The following is an 18852-nucleotide window of genomic DNA, read 5'->3' on the forward strand; positions in this document are numbered from 1 at the left end:
GTTTCTATGTAAAAACGTTCCTTTGCTTCAGTAGGTATACTGGATGTAAACTTGTATAGTTGTAACAGTGATTTAAACACTGTGTTTCTTCGTAGAAACCTTTGAAGTTTGTAGAGTAAGTTGTCACATTAGCCAACGTGTAAAAGCCTGATGAGTTAACATTAGCAGAGAACGTTAGCACTTCTATGCTACACCAGCTACTTTAAGTATACTGGATGTATACTCATACTGCTTATGATTTGTAATGTTTGTAACAAGTTCCTATGTAAAAACCTTGGGAGCTGATGCTAGCAGAGGAGTGCATTAGCCAACATTTGCACTTTGAGCAACAGTGACCAATTGGGGGGTGGGGCTTAGCAGAGGGTCTCTAACCCATCAAACACCACTTGTGTCCTCCTGGAGTCCTTCTGAAAAGTTTGACACTGACTGTCTCCCAATCTAGTCCTCATTGTTTGACGCATGTGTCTCTTAAGGCCTGCACACGCTCAACAATAATAATCACAAGCTACATGTTCACAGTCTTTAGAGACGACCAGATGCAGTGACCACAACCTGTGTGTTGGTGTGTGTGTGTGTGTTGTGGGTCTGCATGTGTGTGTGAATATGAGTGATTATCGGTGATGTGAAGGAAAATCACGAGGCCGGTGATGCAGGTGTCTCCTCTCTGGATGGATGTTCACGTGCCGACTCTCTCCGTCACCTTCCCTCTGTCACCAAACCGCCCCGTCAGCAAGACCTGCCGGTGTGTGTGTGTGTGTGTGTGTGTGTGTGTGTGTGTGTGTGTGTGTGTGTGTGTGTGTGTGTGTGTGTGTGTGTGTGTGTGTGTGTGTGTGTGTGTGTGTGTGTGTGTGTGTGTGTGTGTGTGTGTGTGTGTGTGTGTGTGTGTGTGTGTGTGTGTGTGTGTGTGTGTGTGTGTGTGTGTGTGTGTGTGTGTGTGTGTGTGTGTGTGGTGTGTGTGTGTGTGTGTGTGTGTGTGTGTGTGTGTGTGTGTGTGTGTGTGTGTGTGTCCCTGCACTGCAGTGTGTGTGTATGAGAGTGTGAGACTGTATGTGCGTGTGTGTGTGGTCCCATCTTGTCGTTGTTTGTGTGTGTGTATTTCATGTTTGTGTCTACATGTCAGGAAAAAGTGCAGCCAGAAGCAAATACTGCGGCTGGTGGCAGTGTGACAAAATTGAAGATGTGGCACAGGGGGGAGGAAAGGGGGGGATGGGGGGGATGAGGATGGGAGTTAGATCTGTTGCAGGAGGGGAGAATAAGGGAGTGGCGGCGAGGACGTATTGATCGTAGCTTCATCCCCAGCGTCTGTAATGAGATCGAGTGGCTGTGGCTCTCTGGAGGAGCAGATTTGTCACCTGAGGGGGGGGGGGGGGGGGGGGGGGGAAATGGCAGAGAAGGGTCAAGAGGAGAGAAAGATGGCTAGAGAGTGTTTTGAGTTTACGGTGAAAACACACGAGTGATAACAGGAGGGGATTTTAAGGAGACGCCCCTGTTGGGAGCGTGCAGCTAATTACTGCAGACAGTCTATGTCTGGACCCGTCTCCATGGTAACAGGACGGGCACGCATGCAGCGCTGGCCGGCAAACAGGAAGACGAGAAAATCAATGAGCAGACAAAGCAGACAAAAGCACGCTCGTTAATCCACATTCACCCATTCAACGTGTGTGTGTGTGTGTGTGTGTGTGTGTGTGTGTGGTGTGTGTGTGTGTGTGTGGTGTGTTGTGTGTGTGTGTGTGTGTGTGTGTGTGTGGGTGGTGTGGTGTGTGTGTGTGTGTGTGTGTGTGTGTGTGTGTGTGTGTGTGTGTGTGTGTGTGTGTGTGTGTGTGTGTGTGTGTGTGTGTGTGTGTGTGTGTGTGTGTGTGTGTGTGTGTGTGTGTGTGTGTGTTCATGCTGCACTGTTGACCCCACATTGAGACTGTTGCTGTAGAAGCTCACCTTTTTTCATGAAACAGGTGTGTTTTTTGCTCTTGTATTGAAATATTTGACTGAACCCTACATTTTTTAGGCTAATGACGCTTCTGTTGAGGATGACAGACACACTGAAAGTAGGACAAAACAGGCCAAGATCATGGAAAACTGATAGAAAATTGAATATAATAAATGACAAAACGGTTCCTACGAAGTATTAGTAAAGTTCAAATTCTAAATATCTTAAAGGTCCCATGTCATGGTCATTTCTACTGATCATAATTCCATTGTTGAGGTCTACTAGAATAGATTTATATTGTGCAATTTTCCAAACTCACATTGGTTTCTCATACAGCATCTCTGTATAGTATGTGTATTCACTCTCTGTCCTACACGGCTTGTTGGAGCTCCTGCCCCCACCCCCTCCCTATGAGCCCAGTGGCCGTCTGCGAGACAGCGAGGCACAGCGAAACCCAGCCCGAACACACACACACCCGCAGCCTGGCTGGGAGTTTGTGTGTGTGCTCACACACCAACTCACAGCCTCGCCGCGTCCCGCCGTCTCAGGGAGGGGAAATCGGCGGAGCTGCAGCTGAGAAAAGATTGAGTGTGTGTGTGTGAGGAAGGACCAATCCACGGACTTAACTTAACGTAACGGCTCCGCGGACGTAACGTAACGGCTCCACGGATTGGTCCATTTGGACCAATGGGTCCAATTGGGTATGGGCACGTCACTGTACCCAGGAAGAAAACAATGGAAAATGAGAAATGGAAAATGAGAAATGTCCAACGAGGCGTTCTGGGGCAGCATAGACAGGTCTTTTCTGTGTTAGAGTTTTACTCGCTACAGGGTGTACTTTGAGGGTTTGTGACTCTGCAGACCGTTTACATGCATAAAAACCTTCATAACACACAAGGGGACGGGGAATAACCGGAAAAACATGACATGGGCCCTTTAATAAAATAACAGTTCTGAATAAATTCAATAAATCCAATAAAAAATAATTATATAAAATGTTAGAATAATAGTACAATAATAAAGAAAACTACAAAGAAATTGTAAAGTTGGAAAATAAGTGTTTCTTCTCCCTCAGCTTTACTGTGGAATTGTTATTGAGCAGAGCAAGAAAACCTCTGAGTGATCTGATCAATGTTTTTAGTGTCAAAGTGCTGAAGTGCTGTCATTTTAACGACTTTTGGCAGCACTAAAGATGGTATCAGATGTTGCTTTAACAGTACATTTAAGAGCTATGGCAATAACATTTCCTCAATATATGGGATTGACAGAATGCTCCAGTTTATGTAAGTGAGCAGTCGACATGTTGAGACACGAAGGCAGAAATGTGGAAGGGGTGTGTGAAAAAGAAACAGAGAGAAACAACTATTTTCTGGTAGAAATCTTGGTAAATCATCATAGCGTTAGATAAATAAATTCCCCAACAATGAAAAACAGTTATTGGTTTTCTTTTAAGGGGAAGGTCATTGAGTTTGTGGACGAGGGAGGTTTGCTAGCTTGGAGCCAACCACTAAAAAGAGACCGCTGCTTGAACTGTGTGTGTGTGAGTGTGTGAGTGTGTGAGTGTGTGTGTGTGAGTGAGAGACAAGCCCTGTTCGCTTTTAGCCAATTCCAACCGGCAGTAACCCAATTTAGTAAAAAAAAGTAAATGACATCCAAACAAATATATATAAATAGTTAATTATATGAAAAGTTAACCATATTTTATAAAGGACTATTATGCTCCTTCAAATTAAGACGTATGTAAACCTGTTGAGAAAAAGGGTCATTTTGAATTCAAAAATGCATCCAAGCTCTTTTTAAGTACAATTACTTCTCAAATTAATAATATGAATATTCATTTCCTCCCCCCTCGCCTCTCCAGCACATTTAAAGGGGACCTATCATGCAAAATGCACTTTTTATGTCTTTTATACATAAAGATGTGTCCCCGGTGTGTCAGGGAACTCACGCAGCGTCAGAAAATAAAACCCTCTCTCTTTTCCTCCGTACCCAAATCTCTAAAAACGGGGCTACAACGGAGCTGATCCAGATTTGCGTCCGATATGACGTAATATCTGAAATGTGGACCCACAGCACTATCAGATACGTTGCTATCAGAAACAATGCCCGACTGTTTTGGACGTAATATGGTCGGTGTTTACATTAGCATCGCTAACACTCAGAGCTAACCTGTACTGGAGAGCATGTGTGTGAAGAAGCAGGAAATAAAAAGGAACTCACCTTGTGGTATAACCGGCAAGAGAGAAAGCCTTTGAGCTCCATACTGTTTCAGAAATAATCCTTGATAATCCATGATATGGCGTTTCATCACCGCAGTATCTGCCGGTAGAATTTCCCGCATAAGCTCCGCCCCTCTATTTTATTAAAATTAACGCTTTATACATAAAATCAGCACTTTAGTAACAGGAAGTGAAACAGAGGGATATGAGGCATGGCTAGAATGGGTGATTTGTTTTTTGAGCAAAACACTTCATAGACATGTTTTTTATATATTTGTATATATCTGAGACCTATGCTATTGCCTAAAAATAGCATGATAGGTGACCTTTAAGCTCATTATGTTTTCCTCCTATCTTTCTCCCCCCTCCTTCCTCTGTATTCACCTTTTCGACCTAACCCCGAACACAAACAGACCTTTGCCTAAGCGCGTTTGTTTTCGTGTGTGTGTGCTGCATGTATGTTGATGCTTCACATGGCAGTATCGCTCTTCATCCCAGCAATCAGTGTGTTTTTGTTTACACTCCCCGTCCCCCCCGTCCCTCCTTGACTCTCTCAGGGCGAATGTCTTACATCAGATCACTTGAAGCATTTATAGCAAGACTTTTGAAGCTTAGGACTCCCACCGTGGCCAAATATAGTAAACGTGAATCCAGCAGCTGTGTCCGTGTGTGTGTGTGTGCGTGCGTGCGCGTGTGTGTGCTCTCCTGAGTAAATGGCTCTGGGGTAAAAACGTGTTTGTTATTGTTCCCAGCTCTTCGCCTTGTAGACAACACTGCCAATTAAAGGGGAGGTTTTTATGTGTTAAGAGCAGGAAGTGTTGCCGTGTGTGGCTGCACGCTATTGGCTGCCCGGCTTCTCCCATGTTCCCTCCCCCGGGGACCCAGCAGCCTTTACTGCCACAGCCAAATGAAAGGTAAACACAACACACCTTTGATCAGGCGGCTCTGCGTTTCAAACCCTGTGTGTGTGTGTGTGTGTGTGTGTGTGTGTGTGTGTGTGTGTGAGTAAGGAAGCAAATTATTGAATGACACAGTGAGGTTTGCGTGTGTGTGTGTGTGTTTAGCTTAATGAGAGATAAGCTATCCAGGATGTTTCCACGTCCTCCTTCTCCTCTTGTTTTTGAAGCAAGAGTGGAATCATCCCTCCATCCATGCCTCCTTCGTCCCTCCATCCCCCCCATCACAGCCAGCCAGCACGAAAACAAAACAAAGCGTTGTATGAATGAAAGTGGGAGGGGTGGAGTGGCCTAGAAAGGCAGGCAGGCAGATAGAGAGAGAGATAGTGGTGCAGGGTGAGGAGAGAGAGAGAGAGAGGAAGAGGAGGAGGCGATGAATGAATGAGTGAGCTGACTGGAGCATGTTTGGCATAGCAGCTAGCTTGTGTAGCATCGTGCTAGCGTGAGCAGAATGGGGAATAATGCTGCAGTGATGCTGATGTGCTACTACTGTACTCCCTGCTGTGCAGATAGAAACAGGAGAGGAAAGACTCACAACTTACTGTGGATTATTGAAGAAAATACAAGGTAGTGCATTGGTTTATTGCACGTTAACACAGAGATGTAAACAGCTGGGAAAAAGGGGAAAGGAGGAGAGCGAAAGGCTAAATATATTAGTATTAATAAAAGAAAATAAAGATGAAAAGCCAAGGTTGTGTAAAGATTTAGTTCTGAGAAAAACAGTACAGGAAAATTATGAATATATACCGAAGTAGTGTTTTGATTTAATTCAGATAGGCAGGAGAGGAAAGGGTATAATAATATATAAAGTATCTAAAAGGTAGTGTACTGATTTATTCAATTCCAGCGGTAGGCTGTAAACTACTGAATTTATGTGCTGGGATCAAATAGAAACCAGAGAGGAAAGGGGTAAAAATATATCCAATTAATAAAGAATTAAAAACTAATTACTAAGCAAGTGCATTGACTTACTGCCCTTTTCTATGAATACAGCAGTGGGATGTAAACAACAGTTTTTCATGTGCTGGGAACAGACAGGAACGGAAAGGAAAAGGGTCAAAATAGATCCAATTATTAAAGAAATATAGACAAAATACTAATCTACTACATTGACCTTTTCCACCTTTGTATTGATTCAACAGTGGGATGTAAACAACAGTTTTTCATGTGCTGGGATCACATAGAAACCGAAAAGGAAAAGGCACATACGCGTCCTAAAATACTATAGTGCATAGATGAATAACAGTTGGATGTAAACAACAGTTTTCAGGACCCAGTGTTGGATGGATTTGTCTGTGTAGTGGCTCGGCTCCAGTGTTAAACTGCTCTGATTCAGCGATCAGCAGCAGCAGCAGAGTTTTCCCCCCCGGTCTCTGCGTCTGCCCCCTGTCTGCCCCAGCGAGGCCAGGGTTAACGCTGGGCGTCTCTCTTCCCCGACATGGAGGAGGCCATTGAATGGCTGCCTCCCCCAGTCAGCAAACACATTGGCTGAAGCTGAGGGTGGATCTGGGGCTGCAGCGGCTCTCCGGCATGGATCCTGCTCTGGATCTGGATCCTCTGAGCCCTCCCTCTCTGCTCGGTGATGCTCTCAGCGTGTATCAGACAGACGGGAGGGGGAGGGCTGTGCATTTCTCTCTGTGTGGCTCAGAGTGTGCACTTCACTAGTAAAGAAAACGCAGCACTGCGACCCCTGGGTGAACTACCCCAGAAGGTCGGAGACTGTTTATTTTTTCTACATTAGTCATTCCCCCTTTCCTTCTGTTAAGAAAATATCACTCGTCACCGGCTTGAGCTTCAATCTCAGGATCCATGTATTTATGATCCTCTCAAGAATGGAAGTAGTCATCACATACAGAGCATCAACTAGTTCCTGAACAGTGTCCTTCACATGCTGATATCCAAGAGAGGGAGTTACACAGTCACAAGATGGAGGAATAGAAAGCAGTATTCAATGTTTACTTCAGATTAGCTCCACGTCAGAAATGATCATGCTTGTCATATGTCTATCTCCATAGAGGCTGAATCATCATGTTAATCACATAGCTATCATATGCCTAAAACAGTCCTGATGCCCTTCTAGGTAATCATACATCCTGACATGTTCACAGCTACAGTTGGGATACCTTTGTTATCATGTTACTCTCATATTGGAAGAGGACATTCAGTATTTTCCCAACACCTTCCGTCATTGTTCTTTCCTTTAACCTCATTATCGCCCCCCCCACCCCCCCCCCCCCCCCCCCCCCCCCCCCCCCCCCCCCCCCCCCCCCCCCCCCCCCCCCCTCAACCCTTCGCTCCCCCCTGCTATTACCCTAGCTGTCCACTCTGCTTTCACTCAGGCAGCAGCGTGGGCAGCCCTCTCTTACAGACAGTATCCTTGGCACTGCTCATGTGATGTCCTTATAAAGGTGGCATCCCATGGAGGCTGGCATACTGTGCCCCCAGTGCACTTTGGAGCTAACACAGGGTTAGCATTAGCATTAGTGGTTAGAGGTTAGACAGGGTCCTTAAAAAGTCTAACAAAGCATTTAAGTTATTAGTCTAAAATAATACCTTAAATGGGATTTAACTAATCTTAAAAATGTCAAGACTTGGGAAGTGGGAATTTGGGCTTTTTTTCTCCTGACTTTGTATTAAAAACAAATCTATTTCTTAAATGTTGAGTTAACATCTAATAAAATTTGACTTGTATTATTAATTATTTGTATTAGTCTTAAATCTAACTTTCCTTCTGCTCTAAGAACACGGCAGAGTCTTTAAAAAGTCTGTTGAGTTTGGTCTTTTGAACCCAGAATCCTCCTGTCCTTGATGGTGTAACTTCTCACCTATAAGGGACTTAAAGTGGTGAAAAATATGATTATGGATGTTGTTATTTGACCTAGTTCTGCTTGTTGCCCTGCACTCAGTTAGCACATGAAATGAAAGCTGACAGTAGAGAGAGAAACACGGTGAGAGATTAACACTCAGGGTCACAGACAGGAAGCCCAGTGTGAGGGCAGATAGTTGGCTGTTTTTCCAGTGTATCCAAAAGGAAAGGTTGAAACAATTGATTTTCCTAGTTTTTTGTTTCATGTTTTAGTGACTTACCTAATCTGATACATCTCAATGGTTGATTTTGAACATTTGGTTGATTTGTACACTTGTTCAGTTCAATTACTTGTATTCACACAGTTTAAAAATACATGTAAAATCTTAGGATATAATGGAGATATGTGAAATGGCACACCAGGTAAACCATCCGAAGATTTAGAATAGGGGCCAAGATACTAAACACTAAAAATATCACTGACACGTCTAAAATACCAGAGGATTTTACACTAAATCAGAATCCTCAGTAATCTTACACATCACTTTTAGGGAAATAAATAAGCACCTGTCAAAGAAACCACGGAAATGTTGTTTAAAAAAAGTCACTTATTTTTTAGTAAACAATCCCTAAAAGTAGTCTGGTATTTCGATAGAGATATCTAGTGACCTGTTACAGTGAGAGGTGAGGAAAAAGCTTAACTCAAACACTGCTTATGTGGATTTTGTATCCTCCAGTCAGTGTCTGTAATCTGTAAAAAGGTCAGCCTGGAATCATCTGAGTGTAATGCGTCTCACTGGCTTCAGCCGGGGCAATAACAGAGAGTTTATTAGATCATTACCAGGGACGGGTCAACCGGGAAAGCTAATCCAATCACAATTGACACCTAGGCTCTTTCACCAAATGCTGTTTTCCCGATAGGTCAAATTAAACTTGACATGAGCCAATAACATGTAATGCTCAGCCTATTAGCAATTAAGGTGGTGCAAACTGCTGCTGCTGGACATCAGGAGTACATGGTGGACATTCGGTGTGCAGTGAGGGATTGTCTTGTTAAATGTTTTTCCATTTCAGAATCCAAAGGTTTAATGTCATAAACACAACTACAGGTTCCTTCATGCAAGGTAGCATGCAAGTTGTGGCCGGTGATTATCAAAGTCGAATACAAAATACAAATATAAATACAAATATGTATATACCTATATATACACAATCAACAGACACATGTATACATACATATATATATATATCAGATCCCATGGGTGGAATTAGATTTAGTCCCAGTTGCTACATTTAAGGTAAAATGATATTAAATTAAATGAAATCTGCTCGGCCTCTGCAGGTTATTTTTCCGTTCTAGTTCTAGTTAGAAAAGAAAACATGAGAGCTGTCATATAGATCAGTTGGTATTAGCGGCGCATGTACTGGTTGTTCAAATCCTATATAGGACCATTTGCTGCGTTTCATCCCCTCTGTCTCCCCTTTTCAAAACTACCACTTAAATTAAGGCACTGGTTTCCCCCAAAAAAGTATGTTTCTAAAAGGATTGCCTCTAATATCAAGATGATACAATAATTACATTCATCGGATCAAGTCTGAAATCTTTCAGTGGTTGTCCTGTTGCTGTTTTTTTAGAATAAACAATGTTAATATTTTGTCATGGTCTGCTGATTCATAGTGTCTGAAACGGTCGACCTACAATCTTTGAGCATATTTTGATTTATTGGAGCAGTTTTGACTTTAAAGCAGTAGAATGACACTTGTTCCATGTAGAATTCTGCACTATTTTCTACTATATTTTAATGATCGCAATGAGTTATCCTCCAAATGGCTCAGTCCTGATGTTAACCTCTTCCTCCTCTTCCTCCTCAGTGTGCCTGGACAACTGTAAGCACAGTGCGTGCAGCCTGCAGGGTCAGTGCTGCCACGACCAGTGCCTGGGGGGCTGCTCGGAGCCGGGGAACTCCAGCTCCTGCGTGTCCTGCCGGAACCTGCAGCACGGGAACACCTGCGTGGACAAGTGTCCCGCCGGGTTCTACGTGTTCCGGGGCTGGCGCTGCATCAGCTTCTCCTTCTGCCAGGTGGGTCAGAATAACAATATTAATAATAATGTATTGTATTTATCAAGCACTTTATCAGGTGCTCAAAGACAGTTGTGTTCAAAAGTTTACATACACTTGTAAAGAACATGTATTTCATGACAGTCTTGCAGGGTTTTTACGGTCATTAAAAACCTGGAAAAGTCATGGAAATTCAAAATGATAATTCCAAGTTATGGAAAACAATATTTTTCCCAAAGTTTTGGAAAAGTCATGGAAATGTAACTAAAGTTGCATCAAATATAATTTATATTTTATCTAATCGCCGAAATAGTAATACTATAATGATAATAAATACTGTATCGTATAGTAATGAAACGTAAAATGGCATTTAACTGACGAGGTATTTTGCTGGTGAGAGATTTGTTTTGGTCATGGAAAATTAGGTAAAGGTCATGGAGAAGTCATGGAAAAGTCATTGAAAATCATTGGTGAAAAAGTGTATGAACCCTGGTCTTGACCTTTCAATAATTTCTACAACTCTTATTTTTCTGTGATAGAGTGATTGGAGCACATACTACTTTGTCACAAAACAAAAATCATAAAGTTTGGTTCTTTTATGAATTTGTAATGGGTCTTCTGAAAATGTGATCAAATCTGCTGGGTCAAAAATATACATATAGCAATGATACACATTTGTAACACGTCCCTTGGCCATTTTCACCTCAATTAGGCGCTTTTGACCACAACTGTAAGTAAATCCGAGGAATAAAACAACATTTATCACAAGGACACAGCATTAATTACACATTCAAAGCTAGTCTGAAAAGGTGAGTTTTGGTATGGCATTAGGGTGGCCTGAGAAAACTTGCTGAAATAAGCTATTCCCATCACTTTTGTATTCCTGTGTTCAGCCCTGCTGGCTGCACTGATGTTTGCATGAGCGCAGGGTCCACTCTGTTCTAAAATAAAAGCTGTTGATCGCTTCCCGTTTAAATATCTAAACATCTACAATTTGGGTAAAAGACATGTGGTTTTACTAAAATAAAACACTGGTATTGGACTGTTTTTATTGAGGGACAACGGGTGTCCATTCAGGGGAAATTCAATGTTTAAATATAGGGGAAAAGGGCCATTTTAAAAAGACAGATGTGTGAAAGATATAAAAGGGTACCTTCATGGAGTAATTGGACAGTGAATTCAGAAAATAAGTATTATTTGTTAGTCTAGGTAAATGTAAATAAAAAACATATTGGAAATATACAAATAATTCTAAATGACTGAAGGGTTCCCATAAATCATTATATGTATTAAACCAAAACACACCTATATTGGTTTTATTGACTTAAAGTGACTTAAAGTAATCGTTTTAGACGGAGTAAACATCCTATGTTGGTGTCAACGTGTGTTTTATTTGTGTTTTCCTTGTTTTAAATCCAGGAGCTCCACAACCAGTGTACTCAGAGTAAGAAGTTGAACCAGGACCGAGAGCAGGGCTGCCACGAGTATGTCATCCACAACGGAGCCTGCATCCCCGAGTGTCCCTCGGGATACACCACCATCAACTCCACTACGTACGTCTCACACACACACACACACACACACACACACACACACACACACACACACACACACACACACACACACACCACACACACACACACACACACACACACACACACACACACACACACACACACACACACACACACACACACACACACACACACACACACACACACACCTGTAGGGCCACTATAAACAGTGCTGTGTTATTGACGCTGCCATTATTACCTGATCAGTGATGTAACTGTCACCCCCAACAAATGCTCGCTGTGTGACTGCAAGAGGAACAGGTGCATTGTGGTCACTCGACACACTCAATAACATTTGCACACGGGAGATGATCAAACAAAACGGCAAAGAGTATTTTTCCACAATGGAAAGTCTGCTGGGGGAAAACATCACCTGCTGCTTTGTGTTCCTCTTTGTCGAACGTAAACACCATGTTGAGCTGATCCATTAATAACTCGTTCATTTCCTGTTAATCTCTGCACTTAAGTATTGAGAAAAGGCCATGAAAAAATGAAATAAATAACAGAAACTCACAGGTTAAACTAGTAGCTGTAAAAACATATGACCTTGTAATCTTAAATAAATAACATTTAACATATATTTACATGTTTTGTGAAGGTTGGCAATCCATGACCTGCTTTTCATGCATGAAAACCAACTGCAGTTCATTCTCAACCCTGGGATTGTGAGAAATGTATATTTTCATTTATTTGAAACGTCAGCTGTACGATCACATAATAATGTCCATTTTTGTGGGGGTTAGGTGTTACACTTAACCGGAGGTGGAAGGAGTACTCAAATACTTTACTTAGGTAAAACTAGCACTTCTACAGTGTACAAATAATCAGGTGTGTGTGTGTGTGTGTGTGTGTGTGTGTGTGTGTGTGTGTGTGTGTGTGTGTGTGTGTGTGTGTGTGTGTGTGTGTGTGTGTGTGGTGTGTGTGTGTGTGTGTGTGTGTGTGTGTGTGTGTGTGTGTGTGTGTGTGTGTGTGTGTGTGTGTGTGTGTGTGTGTGTGTGTGTGGTGTGTGTGTGTGTGTGTGTGTGTGTGTGTGTGTGTGTGTGTGTGTGTGTGTGTGTGTGTAGTGTGTGTGGTGTGTGGTGTGTGTGTGTGTGTGTGTGTGTGTGTGTGTGTGTGGTGTGTGTGTGTGTGTGTGTGTGTGTGTGTGTGTGTGCAACAGGAAGGTCATGACCTTATTTACGGTTCTGACTCGTAGGAAACGAGGGCCGTCCTCCCCGAGCGTCAGGAGCTGTTGCTAAATAACTATGACACATATTTCTTTTGAAGCCAAGTGTGTTTTGTAACCGCTCCTGTTTGCATGCTTTCAACACACACAGGTGTGTGTGCAATGAGGATGAAACACTTTTCAGCAGAAATGTGATGCAACACTCCTCAGTGTTTGTGGATACACACTTCTGATCAAACCGCTGTCACAGGAGCTGTCGGCTCAAAAACGTCTTCATGTGCCAAAGAGGGCGGTGAATGTGTTGTTATTCTATTTAAAACAATTCCTTATTTAAAAAATGTATTCTCAATTCACTACATAGGATCTACTTTAATAAATGCATGTCAAATTGTACAATAAAAGCAGAGTAAATCCATCATACAAGTCACAGTTGTGTCAAATGCTCAACAAACATTTGTTGAACATTTTTACAAATTAGAAGATTTACAATATTATTTTGTGTTTAATTTATTTGAGAAAGTTATTCGTGATGTCTTTAGGAAGTAAGAAGTACAAAACAAATACTTTAATTCAAATTTTAAACAATGCAAACTCGGTTTGAATACATATCTGTTCTATTGAAAACAATTCCTAATTTAAAGTGGACTTTCGATTAAAAAAAAAAAAAAAGGGTGCTAATTTCAGGATCTACTTTAAAAATTGCACGTGTCGAAATATGCCACAAAAGCAGAGTAAAGTGTCTCGTGTCTCTACGCACAAAGGCAAACCTCAGACAAAAGTTAATATTTCCCATGCAAAATTTGCCCAAATTAAGACTTCTTACTAAAACGTTTTAAGTATTTCTTAAATCTCTGTGATTTCAAGTAGTTCAAGATAAAAGAAAAAAACAAACTCCTGCCAGTCCTTATAAGAAATTGATATGGCTTTGACTAGCTGCCTTTTTATTTTTCAGAAGCTTGCTTGAATTAATTATACATCAAATAAACTGTATGACTTTGTATTTAGGATTACTGTCACAGAATTAATTTTTCTGTGACTATTTACTGTAAACATTTCTTTCAGAAGGTGGTGAACCGGCATCTTGATTTTCACATAAATACATTTTCCCCGTCCCAATGGAGAATCACATGCAAAGCAGTATCAGTATTGTGTGTTTAGGCTGTGACAGAAGTCCTTTGCTGAGTGAGAAACCACGTTGTGTGTGTGTGTGTGTGTGTGTGTGTGTGTGTGTGTGTGTGTGTGTGTGTGTGTGTGTGTGTGTGTGTGTGTGTGTGTGTGTGTGTGTGTGTGTGTGTGTGTGTGTGTGTGTGTGTGTGTGTGTGTGTGTGTGTGTGTGTGTGTGTGTGTGTGTGTGTGTGTGTAGTGTGTGTGTGTGTGTGTGTGTGTGTGTGGTGTGGTGTGTGTGTGTGTGTGTGTGTGTGTGTGTGTGTCGAGCGTGTTTGTGACTACATTAGCTCGCTCCCAGTGAAGCGTTTGGTCGGGGGACTTTTTCCAGGTGCAGTCTGGGAGAAGAGAGAAGGTGTTTTATTTATTTATACACGGGTTGATGCAGGTAAATAACACACGTTTAAACCCAGCAGGACTTTCTCCACTAATGTATCTCTTTCTGTGTGTTTGTGTAAGAGACTAACTTTCTGCCTGCAGGGATTATCAGGTGCTTAGACAGAAAAGAACATTGCTTTAAGTCTCAGTCACACACCCCGAGGCATCCGGCAGAAGTGTGTGTGTGTGTGTGTGTGTGTGTGTGTGTGTGTGTGTGTGTGTGTGTGTGTGTGTGTGTGTGTGTGTGTGTGTGTGTGTGTGTGTGTGTGTGTGTGTGTGTGTGTGTGTGTGTGTGTGTGTGTGTGTGTGTGTGTGTGTGTGTGTGTGTGTGTGTGGTGTGTGTGTGTGTGTGTGTGTGTGTGTGTGTGTGTGTGTGTTGTGTGTGTGTGTGTGTGTGTGTGTGTGTGTGTGTGTGTGTGTGTGTGTGTGTGTGTGTGTGTGTTATGATGTGATAAACAGGTCTTCTTCTTCATTGGTATTCTGACGCAGGGCCTCGGTGAGCGTCTGTTTAGCTGCCATGATTTGGTTATAGCGAGAAACAGGCGTCATCGCAGTGGCTTACCCATACACACACACGCAGACAGTCAGGCAGACGACACACATTGTACATATATGTACACAACCTCAACATCCGCTCTAAATTTAGACTTAAACATCCCACTGAGGCGGATTTTCTTTGAACGATCTGCCTTCTCATTTATGTCCATCGAGCAGTGGGATATGCTTCAAGTGAACCTGTTCTGCTTTTTCCTTTCCCTGTAGTGTGTTATATAGGTTTGTGTGCATTTAAATAGTCTGCAAATGGTTATTATTTACAACTAAAAGCTTAATTTAAGTTAAGTCAATGTTAAAGGGGCCCTATCATGCTCATTATCAGGTTTATTTTTGTACTTTGTGCGTCTACTGTGACATGTCTCCATGCTTTGTTAAAAAAAGGTCTTTATTTTAGATTTGTTCGTTGATTTTGTATTCATGTTACTTTAATTATTGGTTTGTAAGCAGCTGTGATTGACAGACTATCTATTTTTCACTAAGTGGTACAATAAGACTTTCTTCTCTTAGCTCCTTTCTGTCATGAGCTGTATATAAACTGCTTAAATTCTACATGTTTTGTGAATTGTTTTATATTCATAGAGTGGAACAAAATAATGAAATAAATAAACTGGCTGTGGATCTGCCCAGAAACAACGGCAGGCTCCTGCAGATGTTTCTCTCAGAGCCGGAGTCACGGAGTTCAGCCGGACAGATGAGCGCTGGCCCTTTAAGAGCCTGTCTGCCTGTGTGTCTGTGTTTTTCACTACAACGGCCCAAAAACATTCTCCCTTTCTGCACTGCAACTAGAGCATTACTTTTCAGAAGCTCAATATATGATTTTCCATGTGGGAGAGAAAGAGAGGGAGAGACAAAATATCCTTTTTTCTTCTGACTGTTGTTTTCATTACAGTGTGTTTCCACTCACACAGAAGCAGTGGTGGAAAAAGTACTTGATATTTTACCCAAGAAAAGGTATCAATACCAAATTGTAAGAAAAACACTGATGCAAGTAAAACTCCTGCATTCAATATATTACTTAGTGAAGTACATTCAACCACTGCCCTGAAGTCATAGAGGGGAAACAAGTATTTGTTCTCTGATTGATCAAATATTACAGCATGATAAAACAGAGAATCCATTTGCAATATGGAGCATTTTTCCCCTCAGGATGGGTAGAAAAGCCACTCAAGGAATCAGTGTCTCAGTGATTTATGTCACCATGGATCTATAGCTTAGCCTGGCCTTTAGGGGGGCATGATCTGTGTGTACGTCTGTGTGTGTGCTTCCTGAAAAGGAGGGGGGATTATAGCAAGAGTTGCTTAAACATATAATTAAGTCAGGGTGAGTTTACAGATAGGAGTGCATGCAGAGGTTGCATGGTCCCTGCAGCAACAACATCCTTTAACTGTTCCCTGTGCTGCTTTAGAAAGGTTAGGGCTAACACAGTGGTGCGGTGATGACGAGTTTTTGTAGTTTTTGTAGATCTGTGACAAACAAACGTTTATGATACTGACAGGTTTTGTTCAGCAGGATAATCTCTAGGCCTACATATTAACACCACTTCACGATTTTTTAAGTAAAAAGCTAAAGTTAGGCTATAAAGGAACTACAGCACGGTCACACGACTTCACGTCCCCACCGCTAAGCTAAAGGCGGCTAATGTTGGGCTATAAAGGAACTACAGCAAGGTCACATGACTTCACGTCACCACCGCTAAGCTAAGGCAGCTAATGTTGGGCTATAAAGAAACTACAGCGCGGTCACATGACTTCACGTAACCACCGCTAAGCTAAAGGCAGCTAATGTTGGGCTATAAAGGAACTACAGCACGGTCACATGACTTCACGTAACCACCGCTAAGCTAAAGGCGGCTAATGTTGGGCTATAAAGGAACTACAGCGTGGTCACATGACTTCAGGTCACCACCGCTAAGCTAAAGGCGGCTAATGTTGGGCTATAAAGGAACTACAGCAAGGTCACATGACTTCACGTCACCACCGCTAAGCTAAAGGCAGCTAATGTTGGGCTATAAAGGAACTACAGCACGGTCACATGACTTCACGTAACCACCGCTAAGCTAAAGGCGGCTAATGTTGGGCTATAAAGGAACTACAGCGTGGTCACATGACTTCAGGTCACCACCGCTAAGCTAAAGGCAGCTAATGTTGGGCTATAAAGGAACTACAGCACGGTCACATGACTTCACGTAACCACCGCTAAGCTAAAGGCGGCTAATGTTGGGCTATAAAGGAACTACAGCGCGGTCACATGACTTCAGGTCACCACCGCTAAGCTAAAGGCGGCTAATGTTGGGCTATAAAGGAACTACAGCACGGTCACATGACTTCACGTCACCACCGCTAAGCTAAAGGCGGCTAATGTTGGGCTATAAAGGAACTACAGCACGGTCACATGACTTCACGTCACCACCGCTAAGCTACAGGTGGCTAATGTTGGGCTATAAAGGAACTACAGCACGGTCACATGACTTCACGTCACCACCGCTAAGCTAAAGGCAGCTAATGTTAGGCGTTAAGTCGTCTCATTTAGACACTTGTTAGCAGTTTTTAAATCCACCAGTGGGGTATTTACCGACTTATTTAATGTCATAGAACAAGACGTGAAAATCTCTTCAGCTTGTGTTAACCACAGACCTTATTTCAGGTTAAAAACCCAAAACATTGAGCTAAACACGAGGGATCTGGATTAGGAAAGGGCTAACTAATTTCTGGGTTTTAGGACTCATTCCTGCACCACTCTCTCCTTGTTGGAGTTTTAAAACTAATTTGGATCGATTCAAAATCAATTTTTCTGAATCCCTCTGTGTCTTTGACATATTTCCTTTTTTTGTTTGGAGCAATACGTTCATGTTTTATAGCCGACCAACCACAAACCCGTGTTTTAGTTTACTTCTTCTGCAGACCTTTGTGTTTATGATGTCAGGGCTGGAAGTGGAGCTAAAGAGCGGTATTATGTTCTTTGGAGAGCGCTTCAAAAAAAGAAAAAGTTTTCGTTTGTGAATGAAGCGTCGGGTCTCTTTTCTCCGGCGGCGTGCACACAGGTCTGCCTTTTGTGAATGGGCTTCCTGAAAGGCAGCGCTATCAAGGCCTCAATGCTTGATGTGTGTGTGTGTGCAAGTGTGTTTATGTGCACAAGAACATGTTTGCAGTGAGAGGAAGCCACTCATAGAGCTGAGAGAGAAACAGAGGATGCTTGTTAGGAAGTGCAGCTGGTGTTTGTGTTGTTTTTGTTGTGTGTGTGTGTGTGTGTGTGTGTGTGTGTGTGTGTGGTGTGTGTGTGTGTGTGTGTGTGTGGTGTGTGTGTGTGTGTGTGTGTGTGTGTGTGTGTGTGTGTGTGTGTGTGTGTGTGTGTGTGTTGTGTGTGTGTGTGTGTGTGTGTGTGTGTGTGTGTGTGTGTGTGTGTGTGTGTGTGTGTGTGTGTGTGTGTGTGTGTGTGTGTGTGTGTGTGTGTGTGTGTGTGTGTGTGTGTGTGAGAGATACATGCAATAGAAGTCATTGATGCAAAGGATGAGAAAGCTCTCTCGTCTATCCCCCAGTGCTAATAAATATGAAGGAGGCTCAGATGTGGATGAGAGATTGCGTTATCTAATTCCTCTCCTCAAAGCCTATAGATTCTTTGTGGGAATTATCTAATTAATTAGGAGATTTATAAAGATTCACCTCCAAATACATCAGCTCTTTATTGAAAGGCTCTCATTTAAGTCATCAGTTTGAGAAACATGCATTCTGTTTTTATTATATTTAGTTAGTTTTGTAGGTACACAATTCATAAATCTTACTAGAAAGTCTTTGTTATTTTATATTTGGTTGTACATTTTCCACAAGTATATTTATTATATTAGTCTTTTATTATAGGCAGAGAACATAAGGTAAAAATAAGAAGGAGCAGTAAAACACTTTGTTCATATTTTTTAAGAAACAGGTGTATAGGAGAGGGATGAGTAGAGAGAAAATAGGTGCATTTGAAAAACAAGAGTGAACAGAAATCTCAGATTTAAAGCCAAAATGCATGCCTGTTGAATTCAGAATTGAGTTCAGTGAATAAAAGACAT

General features: G+C 42.2%; 1 protein-coding gene across 1 annotated transcript in view; it reads left to right on the forward strand.

Annotated features, from left to right (window-relative positions):
• The window catches only part of insrb (insulin receptor b), a 102726-nt gene that overhangs the window by 65821 nt on the left and 18053 nt on the right, over window positions 1-18852 (forward strand). Inside the window, exons 3-4 of the mRNA XM_034149765.1 lie at window positions 9778-9986; window positions 11385-11518. Of these exons, the coding sequence (XP_034005656.1) occupies window positions 9778-9986; window positions 11385-11518 (343 nt within the window). The remainder of the gene's footprint in view (window positions 1-9777; window positions 9987-11384; window positions 11519-18852) is intronic.

This window comes from Trematomus bernacchii, unplaced genomic scaffold (genome assembly GCF_902827165.1).
Source record: "Trematomus bernacchii unplaced genomic scaffold, fTreBer1.1, whole genome shotgun sequence".
In the NCBI taxonomy this organism is placed as follows: Eukaryota; Metazoa; Chordata; class Actinopteri; order Perciformes; family Nototheniidae; genus Trematomus; species Trematomus bernacchii.